The following is a 23225-nucleotide window of genomic DNA, read 5'->3' as shown; positions in this document are numbered from 1 at the left end:
GCCCCAAAATGAAGCTGGATCCTAAAGGATTAGATAGCATGCCTTATCGCAATAGACTCAAGGAGCTCAATCTATTTAGCTTAACAAAGAGAAGGTTAAGGGAAGTGACTTGATTACAGCCTAAAAGTACCTACATAGAGAACAAATATTGAATAATGGGCTCCTCAGTCTATCAAGAGGAAGGTCTAACATGATCCAGTGGCTGGAAGCTGAAGCTGGACAAATTCAGACTAGAAATAAGGTGTAAATTTTTTATGATGAGTAATGAACCACTGGAGCAACTTACCAAGGGTCATGATGGATTCTCCACCACTGATTATTTTTACATATTTTTCAAAATTGGACATTTCTCTAAAAGATCTGCCCTAGGAGTTATTTTGGAGAAATTCTCTGGCCTGAGTTACACAGGAGGTCAGACTAGATGATCACAATGGTCCTTCAGGCCTTGGAATCGATGAATTTTCGTGTCAACTGTAAGTGTGCAGGGCCAAATCCTTTGGTGGTGTAAATTGGCATTGCTGCCTTGAAGTCACTGGAGCTATATGGGTTTCTGCCAGCTGAGGATCCAGCCCACAGACTTCAGTAGAACTACATTGACTTATACCAGCTGATGTTCTGGACTATCAGGTGAATTCTAGTAGTGAGAGAATGGCTTCATTCCTTTACTCAGACCTGGAAAGACAATACTCTATTGCATAGAGCTACTGCTATCTCGAAAAAGGGTCTGAGGAAATATACTATAATGCATGACTACGAAATGCTTTGTTAGCCAGACTTTTGTCTTTAGGGTATTGACACTTCCCTTTAGTGTCTTTGTGAACTGCTAGCGATGTCAGCCTGTCCTGGTAGATAATTGTCTGCATTAATTTATTCAGAATAAAGTCTATAAGCCATATTGATTGAAGTAGAATTCTTTATTTAACTGGGTGTTTATGTCTGCTATAGTATTTGGTCATGATCAAGCATACATTTGTTTTTCAATGTACCTACTGAAACATATGGAAAACATTTCCTGTATTTCTGATTCACTTGCTGATATATTTTCTGGGCTAGATTTCCTCAGTGCCTGGCACCTTATGTTGTCCTCTGCACCTGTGCAAAGGAGAAGTGTGTGTAGACCTCCACTATATCAGAAAAGGTCCTTTTTACAGCCACTTAGCACAGGTGTGAATGTCTGTACAAAGTGCAAAGCAAGGAAGAATCAGGGCCACTCTGTTTCTGAAACGATTGATGGGGCTTTTGAGTAGTTTTACATTGTCCTTCCCAGTTTCATTCCCTCCTTGGGAAATTAAGCCATATAATGATAATACTTAGCAGTTATATACCAATGCATTTCACCTTCAAAGTGCTGCGGAAACTTCAATGGAAGTCTTTCCATTGACTTCAATGGGCTTTGACTCAGACTGTAATAAAAAACTATTGTTAACATTACAAAAGATAGAGGGTAGTGTATGTCATAGTCACTGACAGGGTCAAATTCTGCTCTTGGTTACACTGATTTCATTGAAGTTATGCCAGGTTTACAATGATCTATCCAAGAGCAGAATTTGACCCATAGAATTTAAAATCATACACCACTCCAGATTGTACTTTTCTAATCAGGAAATAGATCCAGCAAAACATTTAAGCATGTGCCTCACTTTAAGCAATGGATTGATTCACATGCTTAAAGTTAAGCACACGTTTAAATTCTTTGCTGAATGAGCGCCTTTATGAAAAGGCTACTTCATTAGTACTCAGAATGCTGGAGCTTAGTAGTACTGAATAATGGAAGAATAAGAACTTTTTGCTCTTATACATTTTTTGTTTTCTATTCGTTTCTATTCTATTAATGCAATTAATGTCTAACTAATCAGTCACCAGTTCAAATTCAGCTCAAGTGCTTGATGACATAGTTTTTCCATTCAAAAAACTCTAATTGGCTTCCATAGAAGTTCCATTTGTGAAAGGGACTTTGGTCAATACCATCTGATGGCTGTTCGGCTGTTTATGTGACATGTGTGGGTGGTGTCAGGCCTGTCCTTAGTGAATATATGTCCACATCACAATAAATACTATGGCAATTTGCTCTAATTGGCATCTTGGCATTCCCAGCATAGGCCAAAGACTGTATGGTCATGGAGACTGAACTCCTCATTTCTAGAGTTAGGGTTGAGAAATGTATTGAAGAGATTATCCTTCTGCTGCCCATGATGTACCTGTCTTGTGGCTAAACAAAGGATTGCAGCCTCCAGACCCACCAGTTCAATACCTTACAAAAGCTCTAGAGTCTCTGATTTATTTTTCTGAAGACCAGACATATAAAACGTTCAGGTTTTAATAATGCCATGGCAAAGCATGTTGGTCCAAATGCTCTTCTCAGGTACAATGGGAAAACAGAGGTAGTCCAAGTATTACTGAGAAGAGACAGTTGCATATTTTAACTAGTTAGCCCAGATTTGGAAAACCTGGTTTCATGATACTTCAACAAAAGGAGACCCATGCACATTGTAGTGTCCTGTGTATAGGCTATACCTCTCTGGTCTGAGATACTTCAAGAATCTGATCCTGCATATATCAAGAAACTAAATCTCCTGTGGGATTTTCAACAGCACTCCACACTGGCTGCCCTCTTCTCCTGCTAACGTGAATGCTAGTGTTCGTTCTTTTAAATCAAGGAGGGTTTCACATTTTCACATGAATCCTCAGTTTGCCGAGACTGAGGGCCAGATTTTCAAAGACGCTCATCTGCATTTTGGCACCAAAATCAATGAGCCTGTCTCCAAAAAAAGAACCGCAGCCCGTTGGGGACACATTGGCCATTGAGCAGTTTCGAAACTCTGGCCGGAGATGTCCGACACTGTCACAGGGTCTGTCCGTGCTGCAAGCCGGAATGTGAGTGCAGCACCTGTCGACCTAGCCAAGCTTGCTTTAATCGAGCTCATTCATGTACCGGCAGCAGCATGGGGCTTCCGCACAGGTTGTATCCAGGACCTTGGGTAATTACTGAAGTGACTAGCCCATACTGAAGCCTGTGCGGCGCACCCACAGCATCACACTGGGAGGAGCTGGGTGAAAATCTGGCTCTTCTTTAAGTCCCTGTAAGGGAGCTGAGCTCGTTTGAAAATGTGGGCCTAGCCGTTTAGCCTTGTCTGCGGGGTGGACAGCTGAAAACAAATGATAAAAGAATGTTGGGGTATGAGTAGATGATCACCTAGCACCTGATCCAGCTCCCATCTAAACCTGCGGGAACCTTCCTCTTAGTTTCAGTGGGCTTTGCATCAGGCCCAGAATACACACAAATATATCCACTGTGCACGCGTTTAATAAATTCTTAGTTGATCACATCTGTATTAAACCTGTGGCAGCCTGTGGAACAGGCCTCCTTGGTAAGAAACACAGACTAAATTCTGCTTGATCAACAGAAACGGCAGCTAAGGTCAGGTAGGCAGAAGAAAGTTGCACTCATTTTCCTCAGTGCAAGGATTTGAACAGATGGACTTGTCACCAAAGGCAAATCATGGAGTCTTTCTCCAGGCACAACTCCCAGGCACGCTACTGGTCTCACCTGAGTAGGTCAGCCCCTGCAGATGGTATTTGGCAAGGATGTTTTTCACTGCATTTGGCATTTCTAAGCCTGGCAGTGGCTGGCTTTGCTGAAAACGGACACCACTTGTCACGCCACAAAACAGCGGGCTTTACAGGACAACTGCACGCCCTGGGGGACCAGCATGTGGAGAGGGCCCATGTCAGAGTATAAATGACATCAAGGAGCCAGAGAACAGGGGCATAGGGCAGCAGCAAATGTCCACCTCACTATTGCCTGCAAACGGACTTGAAATGAATTGCTGCAGGAAGAAAGGGAGGATGGAGAGGAGGCATAGGGCTGGCCCCTCCTCTCTCCAGCCTCACCCCCTCTTGGTAGGAAAGGAAAGGGGGAGGGGGAAAAAAAGGCAACTCACAGATATGATGGCCCCCAGCCACCTGCTGGCTACAGTGGAGCTGACAGTTAGGGTCAGCAGGAGAGGTCCTCGCATCGCTTGTGAGGGGCCTGAGTGGAGGGGACGGGCCATTGCCTCTGAACAATCCTTGAGTCTCAGAAACTCAGTCACGTAGCTGAACCAATGCGCTGAATGTGCAGCCAGACTGCCTAGGGCTGCTCAGCACTGAGGGAGGGTGGACCAAGCCGCTGACATCCCAAGAGGCAGCAAGGACATCATTGTGACCAGGAACTGATAGTGGCAAAAAAGCAGTTGGGAAGAAGTCTCTGTCTGGGGATATTAAATGAGCCCTTAGGTAGCCCTTAGGTAGCCTCAGGGAGGGAGGATGGTGGTGTGGCTGAGACACAAAACTAGGAGGTTCTATTCCTAGCAGCTGCCGCGGAGTTCCTGGGCAAGGAATTCAATCTCCTTATACTGCTGCACAATGGAGGTAATAATCCTTATCTCCCTCACAGCGGTATTGTGATACTCAGTTAATAGATACCGGGAAGGCAGTTAAACTGTGCAGAAAATAGTTGCTTGGGGCCCCTTGCTGGCAGCCCTTATTTCCCGGCAATGTGTCAATATTACCATGTAGGGCCATAAAGAACTTAGTTCCTCTGCTCTTGAACTGCAACAGGCATGAGCATTTTCAGACCCTCAGTTATACGCAATGACTATTATTGCACTGAGCAGAAAGAGTCTAGCCTACCCTTAGTAATTAAAAAAATGCCTTTCAGGTCTATGGTATAGTTTAGTGTTGAAAAACCAACAATATAATTTATCTCCTTCCAAATCAATAACAATAATGGCAAAAGCCGTGTTTGTAAAGGGCACTTTGCCATCTGTACACTTAGCGGGATTTTTAAAAGGGCTCAGCATTGGCCTAACTGTTCCCATGGAAGTCTGGACCCAAAGCCCACTGAGGTTAACAGGAGACTTTCCATTGTCTCCAATAAGATTTGGATCAGCCCCTACATCTGTTAAACCTTTGTACCAAAAAATGATTCATACAGGCAGTCCTCGACTTTACGACATTCGAGTTACGATGAATGGCACGTACGTTTATAAATTGTGATTGTGTTTCGACCTTACAACGCCGGTTTCGACTTTACAACGCTCGATCCGACATTATTCCTTTGGGAAATTCGAGTGACGACGTTTTTGACTTAAAATGCGATTTTCAGGAACCAACTGCGTCATAAGTCTGAGGACTGCCTGTTTTCATCTTGAGTATTAACCAGCTTTATGAAAGGTTTCCTAATATATAGTGAGGGAGAGTAATATGTCTTGATGGCCTCATACAGTTGCTTCCACCCTCATACTTTACCAGTATTTATTCATGTGCAAGATGTTTTCCTTTGGAATTTCTCTCGGGGAATGAATGCACGTTTGCAACACTTACCTGGCCTCCTGTGGAACCTGAAGATTAATCCTTCTGTTAAGAAAATGGCTGTTGTCTAAAATGTTAATTTCCAAATGCAGCCCTGGAATTTTCCATTTTTTTGTAGGAGCTCTGTACCCCAGTGAGTACAACATGGGTTATGGGGCCATGGAGAATGCTCAGTTTCCATTACTGTATTCATTCACATGAAGGCTTCCAATTATTCAACTAGCCCCTTATGGCCTTGCCATACCTTTCACTGTTTTTCCTTTGTCTTCCTAAATCCCAAATCTAGGGTTAATTGTTCCCTCACTGATCTCTCTCTTTCTCTCTCTCTCTCTCTTCTCATTTTGCTTCCATTACTGGAATGTAGAGTAAAGATGCTGGTATCAGGACTTTGGTTATGTTGGATGAGCAAGGAGGTAAGTTCAAATTGCTTCAGTCAAAAAATAAAAGCACTCTCAGAGAAGTGTATTAATTATGTGCAATTATAAATAATCACTAATGCTCTTAAAACACACTTGTGTGCATTTGTGTCTGAGGTAAGATCTGCCATAGTCTCACTGTCTCTAACCTCTTTCTGTAATAAAGTGATCTACGATAAGCATATGGGGGGACTATTTTGCCTTTGATCTTTGTGTATATGGCACTCATTCATGTAAAGGGACCTGTTCCAACACCCACTGAAGTCAATGAAAATCTTTCAATGGGCTTTGGATCATGCCGTAATATCGCACAAATGCGGGAGAATGTGTCCCTGAATACTTTGTTTAAAATGCAGTACCATTTATGCAGGCGCTGTATGATTTTTCCCTTTCTAGCTATGATTCAAGAGCAGGCAGCAATCCCAAACAACAGAGAAAAATAAAAGAGAGATGCATCAGATGCACTCTTCCATCATTCCCAGGGCAGAACTCTGACTGAAGGCAAAGAGGGTTCTGCATGAAAAGTGATGGCAAAATATAGCTCATTATGATGTACAGTATAGAAGCTTATAGGCTTAAAAGGGAGCTCAGTGTGCGGCTCTGATATGGGCAAAACCAGAGTAGGATGTGTTTAATATAAACATGGGGAAAATGACACTGTTTGCCCATTGTAATCCTGATGACCAGTAAATGGAATGTTTTCAATAAAATTAAGAAGCATCCATTTTGCTGCAGTCCCACAGTAGCAACAAAATGGTATCTCCAAAAAAAAATTCCCTAATGTACTGTTAATTCCTGTGGCCCTATCTCATACCAGCCTCCCCTGTGAGGCTTCGGTACATCTTTGAATAGAACAGAACATGAAACATTAGTGGAGAATGTTTTCTAGACACTTGACAACACTATGCTACAGAAAAAAGCATCCGGAACAATCTTGCATATTAAGGAATGGAGTAGATAACATAACAGCCCTTTTCTTCTGTAATTTTTTTTTCTTTTATGATGTTAAAATGAGTGCAACATTATAGTGTAATCTAAATGGAAAGTATTTTTCCCTCCTCGCTTTTTTTTTTTTTTCAAGAGCAAAACCTCATATATTTGATCAGTGAGTCACCATGAAATTACCGTCTTATTAAGTCTAAAAAGGGAATTTTCAGTTCTGGGTCCCAGGATGTACAGTGCCACTTCTGTGTAACATTGGCAACTCCTGGTAATAAGGCAGTTCTTTCACTGTGGAATTCTGATGCCTGGGGAAGCTGCTCTGTATCACAAACGAATGAAAGGAGGAGCTTCTTGACAGAGCTGTTGCCAGTATTCCTCTTTAAAGCGAAACGTGGGAATGTGCTTATGATATTATGCCAAAGATCACAAGGAAGTGAGAGGTTTGGGACCAGATCCTAATGGATCTGGGCCAATTTACGCCGGCTTTGTGGTTGTTGCCTTGTGTCACTTTTTTGCTAACAGTCTAACAAAGGCTTTTAACCCACAATATAAACATTGTTTAAGCTCCTCAGCTAATAACAGGCTATTTCTGATCATGCCTTCCTTGTGCATCCAAAACTCTCAATTGAAGTCAAAGGGGCTATAGGTGTGACTGTCGCAGGCAGGAGCTGGCACTGCAAATACATGTCTAGAGCCCGATAGCACATTCCATGGGCGCTGAAAACACCTCTTGGCACTACTTGCATAAGCAAAACAAGCCGGATTTGGCCCATAACCATTATGTATACCTGCTTGTCAAAGCCACAGTTCAGGCCTTTCATGTTTGCCCTGCAATAGCTGATAAGTAAAGCAGTGTGAAATATCTGAAACCAAAGTGAAAACTTCTGAAACACACCCACTTTTGTGTTTCATTCCAAACTCCAAACTGACTGTACTGGAAAGTGTACTATGGTTCATGGCCTTTTAGAATGAATCTGAGCCTTGTTTTATAGCTTTTTACATCGAAACCAGACAAAACTCATTGGAGTTTCATTTGCTTTGGGGTTTCACTAAGTTCTACTTTAGACACCAGTAAAATCCAGAATAATAAATTACAGAATCATATCCTAGGAAAAACACATTTCAAAATAAGGGATACGTTCTCCTCTCCCGCCATGCACAGAGCTCCTGCCAACATTCATAATGGGAGTGTCAGGAATGAATCAAAGAGAGAATACTTCCTAAGCCTGTTTTCTTTTAGTACAGAATTCACGCCTCTGTATCGGGCAGCACAAAGTCTATGCACCATTTAAGTCCAATTTCAGCCCAATTTTGAGGGCTTGAATGGAACTTAAGTGGTTCATAAGCCATATGTAGAGTTTCACCCTTAAAGCATTAGATAAATCATTTTTTCACATATGATTTTTATTGGAATCAAGTTTGCGCAGCTTTAACTTTTCATGAATAATACCAGCAAAGAGACTTTGAGGTCTCAGAAATCAAAGATTAGCTGTGTCAAAACAGATACAGTATCTGCATAAGTAACATGTATCCTTTATGATGCATAGAAACGAACTGCACTTTTAAAATAAATCAATAAGCACAAATATCGTGAGTGAAAGCCTGTAAATATCCAAGTGAGTCTATCCTTGCAATTCTCATTCCAGTCAATTGAGACCTTACTGCAGTGCTCAAACATCCACAGACTGGTTAGGAAATTTACAGATGCTCTTTCTCTCTCCATGAATGGATCTCAAATGTTCAAGTGCAGTTCATTAAAGTTGTGCCGCACATGAGAGCACAGACTAGAATCAGGCTGGGAATTTCAAAATGGTTTAGGGGAATTAGGAGCCTACCTCGCATTACATTTCCATAGGGTTTTGGTGCCTAACAACCTTCGGGGCCCTTGAAAACCTCAACCTATGTCCATAAGGCCTTATCTGAAAAGCTCAATGGGATTTTTCCACTGACTCTGCTAACTGCTAAAGCAGCACGTTATAATCTAACTGCTATTTTCCATTCGCCATATTTTTGTCTCTTGAATATTCTTTGTTCTCGGACCTCTGTCATTTAGGGTCAGATCCTGAAAAGCCTTATACATACAAGCAGTCCTTAGTCATGTGTGTAGTCCCATTGGCTGCTCACTTGAGCAAGGATTGCATACATAAGGGTTGCAGGATTGGGCCATTTGACCACTTTATAATCCAGGAATCTCAGTACTAAATTCCCATTGAACATACATGGACATTGTATGATCAGGTATGTAGCCAGTCAATACAACTGGAAAGACTCAGACAACATAAAAGCTTCCTTAAAATGGTTATGGTCGTGTTTTAAGTGCTTCAGTAAATTACTCTGTTAATTTTCGATTACAGCTCTCTCAAGTAAAACAGACTGGTCATGTTGCAAACCAAATATTGTAATCATGGCACTATGTTAAATGCGTTTTCATTATGTCTGTGTCATTTTTAGCAGTGTGTCATTCTAATAATAATTGCTGCAACTTGTTTTTTAAATTGTGATATACTTATTATGTGTAATTGGGCAAAATATACCTAGGATGGCTTTTCAAACCCTACAGTTACTGCAGTGTGGGTAACTCATGGATGTCTCAGCAGATTATCAGATGAATGAAAGCATTCGTTAACACAGCTGTGTGATCTTTTTTCAGCTGACCTGACGGCATAAATTACTTAAGATTATTAGGTGCCATCTAGACAAAGAACATTACATTGATCTTTCCAATGGGTGGCTAACAGCATAGCTAATCTTTCCAACCACTCAACCCCCTTTGGGTTTTTCTGTTTGTAGGTTTTCTAGACAACGTGTTTGCTTTGATGTTGTAGACACCTTACTAGAGACATTCTTCTGAGCCAACTTCAGTTTCAATAGCACAGAGCAGAACTCACTTTCTGGCACCTGTAAGCAAATGTCTTTGAGATCATCACTACAGAGGAAAGAGGCCAATGCATCTTTTTAATAGTAGGTATTTAGATGGTTTTCTGGGTAAAAACCAGTTTGGCTAGCTCCTCTTGGCTGGAAGAGTTCAGTCTAGTCTGCAGGCCAGGAGGCTGCATAGTACATTGTATCGCCGCAGCCAGCTGCTGCCAGGCGGGCCATCACTATGCCCTTTGTTATAATAGGTCCCCCAGGGAATGTGACTGCCGTGAGAACTAGGGGCCTGGTCCAATGCCCACTGAAGTCAGCAAAATCTTTCCAATGATCTGAAAGGCCTTTAGATCAAGCCCTAATAGATTCAAAAAGATACTTGGTACCCAAAACTCCTGAGGGGCCAGACATTCTCTCCAAAGCCATTGGGATTCGCTTCAGTAAGGAATAAGTAGAAACTACCCCTCCCCAGGAGAAATCCACTGAAAGATGCTTAAAGGGAGAGTAGGTTCCCTTTCTGGAGATTTCTTTCCAGTCATTCCTCCCCTCTATGGAATATGCTGCAGGCCCCATCCACAAGCTCCAAGGATCCTTAAAGGTCCCTCACCCACCCACACAGCTGCCCCATGGTTTAACTGCAGCTCTGGGTCTCCAGCAGCCCACGCACCTTGGCTGTGTGACTCCAATGAAGCTGCTTGACAGAGCTCCCACCACCAGCACTTGCTTCGTCCACCCCTTAAAGGGGCATGCCCAGTGTGAGAGGAGAGGGGTGGGATATAACATAGCCTGAGATTACATCATCTTCTTCCCTGAGCTCCAAAGGGTTCCTGGGGAATGATGCACATTCTGCTCCTTCCCCCACTCCCCCACCCTGCCCACTCTCCCCTCGCAGGTCCAGGTGCATTCTGCAGGGTATGGGGGGACAGCAGACACTGCAGTAAAGGTGAATGGACCTTCTTTTGCATATATTGAGATTTCTGCATGTAGGGTTCCCTCTGTGCATAGGCCTAGGTGAGGTGACAACCTCAGAGTTTGGCCCATTGACTTCAGTGAAGATTGCAGACTCTCCGTGCTTCCCAGGGTCAAGCCACAGGTTACTACATTGTTTTGCTCATGTTGTAGATCTTACCAAGGAAAAAGCAGAGGAAACGCACTCTTGTGTTCTCCTTTTAGGGTGTTAAATACATACTTAATATGCTTCTTAAGATTTTGTTTTTACAAACCAAACTCCATCAGAAAGTACAAAATTACATCTGCAATCAATGGGAGTTAGGCACCTGAATACCGCTGAGGAGATGGGCTGAAGTGATTAAGCAGCCTAAGACCTATTTTCAGAAGTAACTTATGGGCAGGCATTTAGGCAGATAGGCGGCTAGTAAGATTTTCAAAAGCACCTAGGTACCTAAGTCCCCTGGGTCATGACTCATGAGTAAACTGCCATGGTCAGTTTTAAAATGCCATGGTCATGCTTTAGAAAATCCCTCTAGGCACCTGTCTGAATATAGAGGTACCCAAAATACCTTTTAAAAACCTGGCCCTAAATCACGTGAAAATGGGACTCAGGTTATTAAGTCACTTAAGTGCTTTTGAAAATATTCCCTATGCAGCCCAAGCCAGATCCCCCAACCCACAAATGGAAGCTTCCTTATTTGTCAAATCATTAAAATATTGTATGTAAGCCTTAAACTCCAAATCTGTGGTGCAATAATGGATTGTTTGTGCAATGACAATAGCTGTCATTCGTTAACTGTTTCTCCAACAGATGCTAACTTTAAAAATATATTAAAATGCAGCTGTATTTATAGGGCGATTGTTCAACACTAGTTTGATATCACTCCTCACAATTTAAGCTAACAGTGCACGATGGGGCTATGAAGTGAAGAGAGTGCCTTTTCTCACCCAGGAGCACCACACTTGGATAGCATCCTCAGACAGGGCTAGCTCAGCCCTACCATCCTTGACGATGGGTGCGGTGATACACTTGCATGGTATGCTGCAGAGGGAAATAGCAGGCTTGGTTCTGCGTCTGCTGAAGCCAGGGAAAGTTTTCCCATTTACTTCAGCGAAAGCAGGATGTACCATTCAGGAGGAAGGCCTGGGTTTCAGACACAAAGGTTTCACCCAAGACAAGACAGATGAAGCTTACGTCTCTCACTTGTCAGCCACTAGGAAGGCACTGCCCCGGTAAAGGAAGCCAAGCCTTCTCTGCCACTGCAGCCACAAACACACAGCCAGCAGAGCCCTTGTACCAAGTGCACAGGTTAATCAACCCAACTATATAATGCAAACGTCGGACACAAGCACCGGCCTCTGTGAAAAGCTCTCTTCCTACTCCCCGGATAAGCTCACCCACATGAACTCCATGAGGCAAAAAAATCTACATCAGAGCGGATGGCTTTAGCTGCTCTACCATGCCTGACTGTGTTTGGTCCTATCAGACATGGTGAGAATACATATGCTGCCACCACCTGGAAAACAGATCCTTGCTCCTCCTGCATGGTGAAAGCTAGCAAAGAACAAATCTGCACAGCAGCAACCAGGACTTATCAACCCTTTAGAGAAGAGAACCCGTCAACCCCATTGAAAAATGCCATGGGCTGACCAGACCTCAAAAACCCAGTCCTTGATGCAAACCACCTATCCTCTCCCATTTCTAGGCAAAATTGCTGAGAGCAGTGACAACCAAGCTCCAATAACCTGTGACATCTGTCACTGCCTTGGATACATCACAACTGGGCTTCAGACCAGGTCACAGCATGGAGACAGCCCTAGCAGCATTACTGGATGACCTCCACATGGCAATGGACAGAGATCATATCTCAGTGCTCCTACTACGTGCCTTCCTTACAGCTTTCATCACAGCTGAGTAAAAGGAACTGCTGGCCCACTTTCAGGGCAGAGCTGGAGAAGGTGTTGACATAACTACAGAGGCTCCAATCAGTCCTCTCCAACAAGACAGAATGGTGACAACTCCACCTGAGGAGTCTGACAGGGATCTACCTTGTCCCCATCCCCTTCAGTACCTACATGAGACTACTTGGAGTGGCAGTGAGATGCCCCAATTCTGCAGCTGACAGCACTCCAGTCACACCCAGCTGTAGTTCATTTTCCACAGATGGCATCAATGCTGTCACAGGGTCGTCAACAGTTGGAAGAAGAACAACTGGCTCAAATTACCCCTTGGCGAGACACAATGGTGCTGGCCAGGATGGGGGAAGTGCTTTGAAGAACTAGCCATGACACTGGCTTCCCTCCCTTCTGTACCACATTGGTCACTGTGGGGCAAACCTCAAGGATCCTGTGGATTCATCCATGACACTTACTGACCAGATAGTGGCAGTGTCGAGAGCTGCCTTCTCTTCCACTTATTAGGAGACTGCGCCCTTGTCTCTCAGATAAGGCTCTGGTCATGGTGATCTGTGTGCTCATCATCTCCAGACTGGATTGCTGGAATTCCTATCATTTATAGCCATTTGAGATGGAGAGTCTGTTACACTAAATCACGTGGAAAAAGACCCTTTGCTAGTGCAAATTGTCATAGCCTCTGCCCCAGCTGATTTAGTACAATAGAGAGAACATTAGATTAGGGGAAGCCAGTTAAATATATGTGACATTAACCTTTTGTTAGCCATCAGATGTTGTATCAATAAAAAAAAAACAGTCTGGGCCAGATTCTGATTTCTGTTATACCAACGTAATCCACAATAACCCCACTTCACTTTTATTCCACTGTAATGGTGATCCGGATCAAGAGTCTGTTTATCAGTCTTGCCTGGGGGCCCGACCTTCAGCTTGTGTAAATTGGCATTGCTCCATTGAAGCCTCGGGAGTTATGCTGATTTAATTCAGCTAAGAATCTGGCCTACAGGGTTTAAATTAAACAAGCAGTTTTAGAAGGAGCAACCAGATGTCTAGACTGATGGGCTACTAGTGCAATACAGGCTTTTCGGACTGATGAGGTTTCCCTTAATGGAAGATAGATTGCCTGAGCATCCCCTTGTTCCTCAGCAATAGCATAAGCTCTGATGAAGGCTGCCATCAAGTGAAATCACAAACAGCAGCACACTCACAAATACAGAAGTATGATAAATTAAAGCAGAGCTGAGGTGAGAAGTATAATTTAAAGATAAAGCCTTGAGCCATGTAAAATACACCCTCCAATTAAGCCTTGCCTAACCTGGACATTATGGGGAACATCACAAGGAATCTATTGGGAGTAAAAGTTCAAAGGCCCCATCCTACTCTTGACTTCAGAGGGTGTTTGCCTGCATGAGGATCATTCCCAAGGTCCATCATTCATATCTGATCTGTGATTGACCCTTGCTGCCTTACCCCAGTGGTTTCTACTGGTCAGATTATGTTGAGAACATATATGCAGGTATCCTGTGAAAAGTAACTGTAAAAATGGCACCACAAGGTTCTGTAGGGATTGCCTCTCTCAACATTTTCAAGTAAAAAGATGGTTCTTCTAACTGACCCCCGTCTGGCATCAGCAAGTTCAGTTGTTTCATCAAAACCAGTAATAAGTAACACATTACTGGGACTTAGCTAGCAATTCTCGTCAAGTTGCATGAGTCAGAATAGAATCCAGCTCAAACTCACACAGCTGCAAGGGCTGTTTCCAAGCTAAAGAGTGTTAGCCAAATAGTCAGCAGCAGCAGCAGTTAGGACTTTGAATACCCAGGGAGCAGAACAGGTGAGCAGAAATGCCATTTTTACATCACATGGTCACTTTTCAGACCAAAGTGCCACTTTAAGACAGAACTGATGATCAAGTAAGATAGTTAAGTTCAGTATGTGAGGAGTCTAATGATAATTGTCAGGTCAAAGCTTCTGTTAAGCCTCAACATCAAAATTATATTGTTTCTCAAAGCAAAACACCCATTTTATTTTTGGTTCTTCATTCAACAGTTTTATTTGACAAAGCAAGTGAAATATGTTGCTCAGGTTTTCACATCAATGTTTAACTCTTGAACCCTCTGAAGTGTATTCCTTCTAAAGAACACTGTCAGGTAATTTAGGCCCCAAAATGTGGGGTTTAATTAAGATTCAGACAGTTTCCTGCACTGCTGGGAACCCAAACACATGAACATACTGATAGGGGATGAGACCAAGAAAAGTGAAACCAACATACAGCCTGTTGACACACCCACTTTCACTTTCAAATTAAAAACACTTAAATAGTGTAAATACTGAATGGTAAGTTCAATGTTTAGAATTCTTTCAGCTTAAATAATTGGGGCTGAGATTTTCAAAGCCCCTCGTGAGTAAAATGCCCAACTCCTGTTAAAATTAATTGAAATACATTAAGTTAATTGTAATGGGAAATGGGCATCCAAATACCCTACGAAGCTTTGAAAACCTTAATCTCAAAGTGTTATCAGAAACCCAAGGAGGAAATGAGGTCTGCTCTTCTTCCCGCTGAAGCCAATAGAAGATTTCCACTGACTTCAGTGGAAGCATGACTGGGCTCTTGTTTCTAAAATATATTATTTGTATGTTGACACGGTCCATATAACTTCAGGCATCACATTGCACTTCTATTGCACTTTTGTGTTCTCTAGTCCTTTTTTCCCCTCAGATCTAACACACGGAAATGTCTGGATGTATTTTCTCTATCCAGTGCAGGAAGCATGAGTTTAACCAGTTTAACCATGGTTAATCATTCCTTATTTGTGTACAACCAGGATTGCTTCGAATGACTAAAAGTTTTAAAGGACTAAAATAGCACCCTAAGCAATTTTTGTCCGACACATGATACTTCTTTCCCTTTAAAACAAAACTAAAGGCCAGAACCTCAGCTGGTGCAAAATGGTATAGCTCTGTTGAAGTCAAAGTTAGGATCCAGGATCTCAATGGAGTTATGACTATTTGCAGCACCTAAAGACCTGGGCCTAGGATTTTAGTTTCTGCGTATTGCTGCTTTGGACCTTTAGTTTCAGTGAAGAAATTACGATGTGAAATTATTCTCAGCTGCAGAGTCACCAAGCAAAAGGTGCAGCAAATTCAGCCCAAGTGTCAACAAAAATTCCACTGATGTCAGTGAAGCAGCACATCACGTCTGTATAAACCGCGTTATTGGGCTGGATACTTTGCTCACTAGTTCTAATGCAAATCTGGAGTGACTCCATTAAAATAAATGGAATTATAGTGGCATAACAAATTGTTGTGAACTTCATTGAGGGGCCTAATACAAAGCCCACTGAAGTCAACTGGAATCTTTCCATTATCTTCAATGAGCATTGGTCCAAGTCTCTAGATATGCCTAACTCCCTTGACCCCAGTGACATTACCACTGACTTACAACAGAATCCCAGAGAGAAGAATTTTCTGATTAGAAATGGACCAGAACCAAGTTTCTGGATCTCAACTCTCCCAGTCTCTGCAAAAATGTGTACCTGGACATAGGTCTTAACTTGACAGCTCATACCCACCCCTAACTTCATTACTAACTGTTCCGTCACTTACTCACCCACAAGTCAAACCAGTTACATTGTCAATCATCTAATTCAAAGGCATTTGTAAGTGTAAGTAACTAAGGTATTGTCCATTGAATGAGATGCTATCCTTTATGAATGCGCATAAATGCAAGATGATAACCCTATCTCTTTCTTTCTCTTGGATGTCATTGGTGTCTTAGTAAGTGGATGTACTGTATTATGTTTCTGGACTTTCAGGATTATGATCGTGTTTTCTTTCTACATCATTACATCTTGTTTAATATATTTCAAACATCTCTCTCTTTTTTTTTTGCTTTGTTTTGCTTTACTCTACTCATGTTAGTAAAAGGCATCATACTTCAGCATCTAGCTTGGCATACATCCCAGCAGCAATGCATCAGCCCAGATTAATGCATTGTAATATTGCTATTAATTCAGTTTCCCATGGTCATTTTTCATGTTCTGTTGAAGACAAACAAACAAGCAACAAAAATACAATTCATTCCATGCTGTCATCCCTTTGTCCTGACCAGAACAACTCGATCGTGTTGAAGAAGGCATGAACCATATCAACCAAGACATGAAGGAGGCTGAGAAAAATTTAAAAGATTTAGGGAAATGCTGTGGCCTTTTCATATGTCCTTGTAACAAGTAGGTACTGGGTACCGGCTCTGCTATGTGATGTCCAGTTTTTTGTCACAGTGAATGTCTGAAGTTTTTTGTCTTTTTTTTCTTTGTCCTTTTCCATCTGCTTCATTCTGTGGGGATAAAATACTTGTGTTTAATCAGAACAACTGGAACGCATCGAAGAGGGAATGGACCAAATCAATAAGGACATGAAAGAAGCAGAAAAGAATTTGACGGACCTAGGAAAATTCTGTGGTCTTTGTGTCTGTCCATGTAACAAGTAGGTGCTGCCTGCCTGCCTGAATCTTTTTGAGCACTCAAGGCCGATCTTGAAAGCCTTGTGACGCTCATCCTTGCTAGGCACATGGACAGGATGAGCATGTGGCATGCAGATAGAACGATTCTGGTTCCAATGCATTCATCTCATAGTGTAGACAATTCAGTGGGAATTACTGTAGATACATTAAAATCAGGCATACTGCAATGAAAGCTTTACTGTAAAAACCTTTTAATGATAAACGTTTCAACATTTTACAGAACGTGTACTCCATGGGACTACTACCTAGTTGACAAAAATCATGGTAACATCAGGGCTGTTTTTTTCTGGAGACCCTAAATTTTAAAACACATGTTGTCATGATCAGGCTTAATTAAGTTTTTAAGACTCATAGCTCAAACATGCAGAAGAGGTCATTTGGGACACATATCTCTAACAGTTATGGAAGAGAAATCCCTATCTTCTCATTGCTCGGCAGATATCTCCCTTGACATGATATTGAAAGAGACATGATGTTTTGCAATTTGATCCCAACCTACAGTATTTACCATCTTGTTGTAAAGAATCAAATTTTAGTGGTCGTGCCAAATTTCTTTCCGTTGGGTAGAGTGTACACTAAGCGGAAATGTTGAAATGTGTCTAGTTCGCTTGCATGCCATCACACTCAAATGAAACTCTTATCCAAGTACAACGAAGCTTGTTTCAAATGCAGCAGAAAAATATGATATGTGGTTGTGGGGGTAAGGAAGTGAGGAAATACACTGGAAAGACCAGATTTCTCGATGGATAAAAGACCTAGCATGCAGTCAGGCAATTTGAAGGTTATTGAGAATAGAGGGTTATGGAGAATACGTTTATAATTAACCAACCCAAAGATTTCACTGAGAGTGGGGTTATTATACCATGTTACAGTCTTTTGGAGGGCACAGCTGCTTGATTTAGTTCACAACTGGGGTCTTATCATGCTGCTATTCTTACTGAGGCAAAACTGGTCAAAAGTCTCCTAGAATTCCCTGGGAATTTTCCCTGAGTAAGAACAGCAGGATTGGCATTTGTCTCTTAGCAATCACCGTTTCTTTTAAAGTTAATTTCTTGAGAGGAAATGTAATACTGGTATTTGTTTGGGAGAGGGGAACGGGACATAAAAGCAGTGGTTGAGCTTTAAAAGTCAATTTTCTCACTCTGATTTGCTGCATTAAGGTATAAATACCCTCTCCGGTGTTGCCCCAGAGTGTGTCTAACCCTGCCTGGGTGCACAAGGTGGTGTTGGGGAGAGAACTCAAGGAGACACATACACACGCATATGCCCTATGCAGGGGCTACCTGCCACCTGCACTCTAGCGCTGGTGTGGAGTCTTGGTTCTAGCTCTGCCTCCCCTCTGCAGTGGGGTGTGGAGCTGCAGGGAAGGAGCATACGCTGTTTCCTTTCACGGGGTAGATCAGCAGCCACATTTTCCCAGCTCTCCTGGAGTCATCGCACCCAAGATAGGAACAATGCCTCTGGAACTTCCTGTTGGGGAGGGAATCTTCTGCAAACCCTATGCCACAAGGGAGCCCTTTGAATACAGAAAATCCCATGGGATATTACAGTAGATCTTGACTTTTTGAGTGTACAAATGGTTGAGAAAGCCATTAAAAACTGAAGGCCAGATCATCAGCTGGTGTGAGTCCGCTGAGCTCCATTGGAGCTGTATCAGTTTACACTGCCTGAGAATTTGACCCTCAAATATTTACCACTTCAGGGTGATGGCAGTACCATGGACTCTCCTGAGTGCATTTTTAAGGCTGCAGAATTGGGCTCATATTGCTTTTAGAGGCAGTTCTCCCAGACATCAAGCCAGGAATCAACTGCTTTAGAAAGGGTGACGGGTCTTAGAAGTGACGTTCGGCGGGAAGAAAAATCCATCAGGGCCTAAATGCCAACACTACTACAACATGTTCCCACAATTCCTTTTCCTGGGTAGCCATATACGAGGAGACACTTTCACATCTAATAATTCCCTGCTACATGGAAATAACATTAAATGAACCATGTGTTCTAATTTAGGGCCCATTCCCCCATTCCTTTAGCAGCCAGAGTTCTCATTGGGTGAAACCTTGGCCCCATTGAAGTCAATGTTAAAACTTCCATTGGCCGCAATAGGGCCAGGATTTCACCCATTGATTTTGGGTGGGAGGTTAGCATGCACAAAAAGAGTGGGAACAGGCTCTGGGTGGGATATAAGAACTCACTGGAGATATCTTACTCTCTGCATGTGGCAAAGGTCTAAAAGAAAGTGCATAGCGATAACTATAGGCAGCATTTGGGGTGATAATCACTAGCCCTGTTTAGGTTTCAGAGTAGCAGCCGTGTTAGTCTGGCTTCGCAAAAAGAACAGGAGGACTTGTGGCACCTTAGAGACTAACCCATTTATTTGAGCATAAGCTTTCGTGGGCTACAGCTCACTTCATCGGATGCACTCATTTCCCTAATTCGTTTCCAGAAACGATAGTGTATCATACATTTCACCTAACAAAAAACCCTCAATTTCTTTTGTCTTACTAAATTCTAAGAGGTAAAAACAGCAGAACTGATGACTCTCCAGAAAAATCCCCTTCAATGGTGTTTTATCAATACCCTTTTGGATTGTAACTCATCTTTGCACAAAACAAATTCCTGGCAGCTCCAGGGAGAGTAGAATTACATGATGGGAGTATCTAAAGCTTATTTCAGTAACGTCCCCAATTCATCTTAAAGTGCGTTCACTCCCTCCACAAAGTGCAAGCGGCAAGGCTCTTTCTTACACACACAGTCATAGGCGTGTGCAGAACAGGGAAATTGGAATTTGTCATTCCCAAGAGCTTGGCTGAAAACAGGCTCAATTTCTGGAACCAAATGAAGTTCTTTGGTTACAAACCCAAAAAGCTCATGATCACTTTAGTGTCAGAACAACCCACAGTATGCTGCACATCTTAATATCTGCCACTGCTGGTATGCCTGGATTTTAATTTTTCTCATCATGGCGGCTCAGTCAAAAATGGCTCTTGAAAAGTTTGCATAAGCTAAAGAAATGACCTGTTGGAAGTCAATTTTTTTAAGTCCTGAGGTTTCAGGTTCCTGAAGAAGACCAAGATCTGTTTTTGCCTGGGCATTGCTCATTGTGAAGGCTGTTACTGCTAGTGCATTAAGAGTATGATGAACCACTGGGGCAGTTGTGCTTAATGAGAATGCTTCACTTCTTATTCATGCCTGTAGCTGGTGCATGAAGAAAGTGTAGAGAAATTTCCCTTTCTGATGCTAGTTTGCTTGTATTTATTTTCTCCTGCACTCATCCCACTTCTGCCTATTTTACTTTTTGTCTCTGTGGACAAAGGTTTGTACATCAACGGTCGATGTATGGTTCCTATTTTCAAGTACCGATATATTATTTAGAAATCTAATGAAATTACACTCACTGTGACGCAAACGCTAAAAACAAGCCCCTCCTCCAACAACGCTATATACTTGGAAAAACATTGGACAGGTTAGGGCCTGAGATGCGCACAATGCCACAGATATATTTTTAAAAGGACTCTTTTGCATGAGAATGTGTTAAAATCTCACCTGCTCTATTTTTCTCTAAGCCAGTGTGTTGCTGTGATGTGATGTACACACTATATTTGGCAGTTTTGTTTTTATGTCTGTCTGCCAGTGTGTTCTCTGTGTCTTATGTCGAAGTACGCACGTGATGTTGTAATGCAATTGAATGGTCTCCCCGTTACCGTTATTTTTATTCTTGTTTTGTTTTGTTCAAAAACCCAGTGTGCAATGTTGCAGACTTGACCATTGCAATTCGCTCTATTGGAAACGAAATCTCGGCGCACTCTAGTTGTTGTGGCAGTGAAAAAAAAAAAGTTTTGTTGAGGTTTATGATATATCGGTATACGATAAATGCCCCTCTATCTTAAAACTCATTTGCTTGATGTAGCTCGTAGCTTGGAGAAGTAAAGATTTTTGCACTTGTCTCTTTCTACTTGGTGCTTTGTTGCTCACCCTCTTTTTTGCATAGGCTTAAATCAAGTGATGCTTACAAAAAAGCCTGGGGCAATAATCAAGATGGGGTTGTAGCCAGTCAGCCTGCACGTGTTGTGGATGAGCGGGAGCAGATGGCCATCAGCGGTGGCTTTATCCGCAGGTGAGCCTTGTTATCCAGTTTTCTCTCTATTTTCCCTGGTGCTGATATATTTAGATTTCTTCCAGATGGTCAGATATCCTGTATTCTTCATTAATTCGCTCTGTGGCACTGGGGAGGTTACTTAAGCCAACATTTTCTACTGATTAGTTGGTGTTCACATCCACCTGATGTGTGATTTTCAGAGGTGCTGAACACCAGCCGCTCCTGTTGACTTCAGCTGGACTTGTGGGTGCTCGGCTGATCTGAAAATCAGGACCTACGTACCCACACTGAGTGGCCTCTTGAAACAGTGGCCATTAAATCTCTCTCTTTCAGTTTCCCCAGCTGTAAAATGGGATGAATGATAATAATTACTTGACCAAGGAGTTGCTAGTACTCAGGCACTGACCCTGGGTGGAATTCTGTGCCCGCATGGTCCCCATTGACTTTAACGGGCTTCTGCCTGGGCACAACATTATGCAAAAAAAAAGGGGGGGAAGGGGTCTAAGTAATTAATGATTGCAAAGTACTTTGAAGATGAAAAGTGTCCTATAAATGCCAATTTATTATTACTGTTCCAAGATACCTAGTGGTTATCATTGAGCATCAGCACTGGAATACACCACCCAATTTAAACCCCCTTATTTTCTATCAAAGGGTATGTCTACACCCAACCTCCCAGCCTGGGTGGACAGGCTTGGGCTAGCAGCGCTCACACTAGTGCTGCAAGAATGGCTGTGTAGACAGCACTGGGAAGTGGTGGCTTGGGCCAGAGGCCGGAGCATGGGCTCTGATGTCCGTGCCCCTCCCTAGGCTCCAGAGCCCGCAGTGAAACACCTGCACAGCTAGCTTTAGGGTGGGACTGGGGGCCCCACCAGCCCCAGTCTGTCAGCCTGTGGTGGAAGGCTCACCCTGCGTGCGATGGAGATGTTTCCTAAACGAACAGCTGTGCAGGCTCCCACTCAACAAGGCCCTCAAGCGAGTGCATAACTTAAAGCACATGGGTGGTGCCGTTGTCTTCTGTGGAACTACCCAAAGCTTCAAGTTATGTGCATCCTGAGGCCCCTTGCTGAACCGGGGCCAAGGTGCAGTATCCGGGATGCTGTGGTGCATTAACTGCAGGTAAATGTTGCCATGTAGTGGCCACCTCTGGGTATGTGGTGCTGAAATGAAATCCACTGGTACCAGGAAAGTGTGCTGACTTGGCTTCCCACCTGCTAACCTTCTCTTTTAGCTAAGGAGACAGCGGTAAGTAAATATTGATTACAGTGTCTATAAAACTGATATGTAGGTGTCAATGCTATCAGTCAAGTTCATAATGCCAGCTGCTCCACAGAATGGCCTACCAGTATGCAAAGCTTTGCTCTATGAAGACTGAGGTAACTGGATTAATAGGTAAATATTCTTCTGTTAACTACTAACCACTCACTTTTTGGATGCTGTGATGAAGGGAGATGTGTGTACTGTGATGGGACTGGAGGATGTGGGACAGGTGGAATCTCCATCCTTATTGGTTTTTAAGGCCCGGCTTGACAAAGCCTTGGCTGGGATGATTTAGTTGGGGTTGGTCCTGCTTTGAGCAGGGGGGTTGGACTAGATGACCTCCTGAGGTCCCTTCCAACCCTGATATTATATGATTCTATGATGCTGACCACAGTGGGATCCAGCTGCCATTTAAGTACACCGAGACTGCCATTTACCTTTTCACCCCTAGAGGGCAGCCCCTCCAGGTCAGGTATGTGGCGCAGTGGTGGAATATCACAGGGGAAGCTTACGCTGCTGTTCTATTTGTTCTGCGGATAAACAGAAGACATCTGCCTTCAGGGTTATCCATCTGCCACCTTTTGTAAGAAACACAGGAGATGGTGAAAAGCAGTGACTTTCCAAGCGGGCCAAGCTTTTTCCAGTGTTTGAATCACTGACCAGTAACTCCCTGCATAACTGGCCAACTATTAGAGCTGATGCATAATTCAAGACTTAACGGCTGAGTTCTTTTGCAGGGTCTGCTCGCCACCAGCTAGAATTTTCTCTTTAAATTGCAAACTCCAGATGGGATTAATGGGGGCAACAGGGAATTTATACTGAAGCAGATGAATCCAAGTGAAATTGATGCACTTGTTTTTTTTTAATTACTTAAAAATTTATCATTTAAGCCAAAAGTTTCAGACAT

General features: G+C 42.8%; 1 protein-coding gene across 2 annotated transcripts in view; it reads left to right on the top strand.

Annotated features, from left to right (window-relative positions):
* The window catches only part of SNAP25 (synaptosome associated protein 25), a 35804-nt gene that overhangs the window by 4846 nt on the left and 7733 nt on the right, over positions 1–23225 (top strand). Inside the window, exons 3-5 of one of the 2 annotated variants that reach the window (XM_077812048.1) lie at positions 5717–5765; positions 16808–16925; positions 20951–21076. In XM_077812048.1, coding sequence (XP_077668174.1) covers positions 5717–5765; positions 16808–16925; positions 20951–21076 — 293 coding nt within the window. Of the gene's footprint in view, positions 1–5716; positions 5766–16551; positions 16670–16807; positions 16926–20950; positions 21077–23225 lie in introns of both variants that reach the window. The other variant, XM_077812049.1, reaches the window with a different exon arrangement.

The sequence above is a fragment of the Eretmochelys imbricata genome, chromosome 3 (genome assembly GCF_965152235.1).
Source record: "Eretmochelys imbricata isolate rEreImb1 chromosome 3, rEreImb1.hap1, whole genome shotgun sequence".
In the NCBI taxonomy this organism is placed as follows: domain Eukaryota; kingdom Metazoa; phylum Chordata; order Testudines; family Cheloniidae; genus Eretmochelys; species Eretmochelys imbricata.
This window is presented reverse-complemented; position numbering and strand designations above follow the sequence as displayed.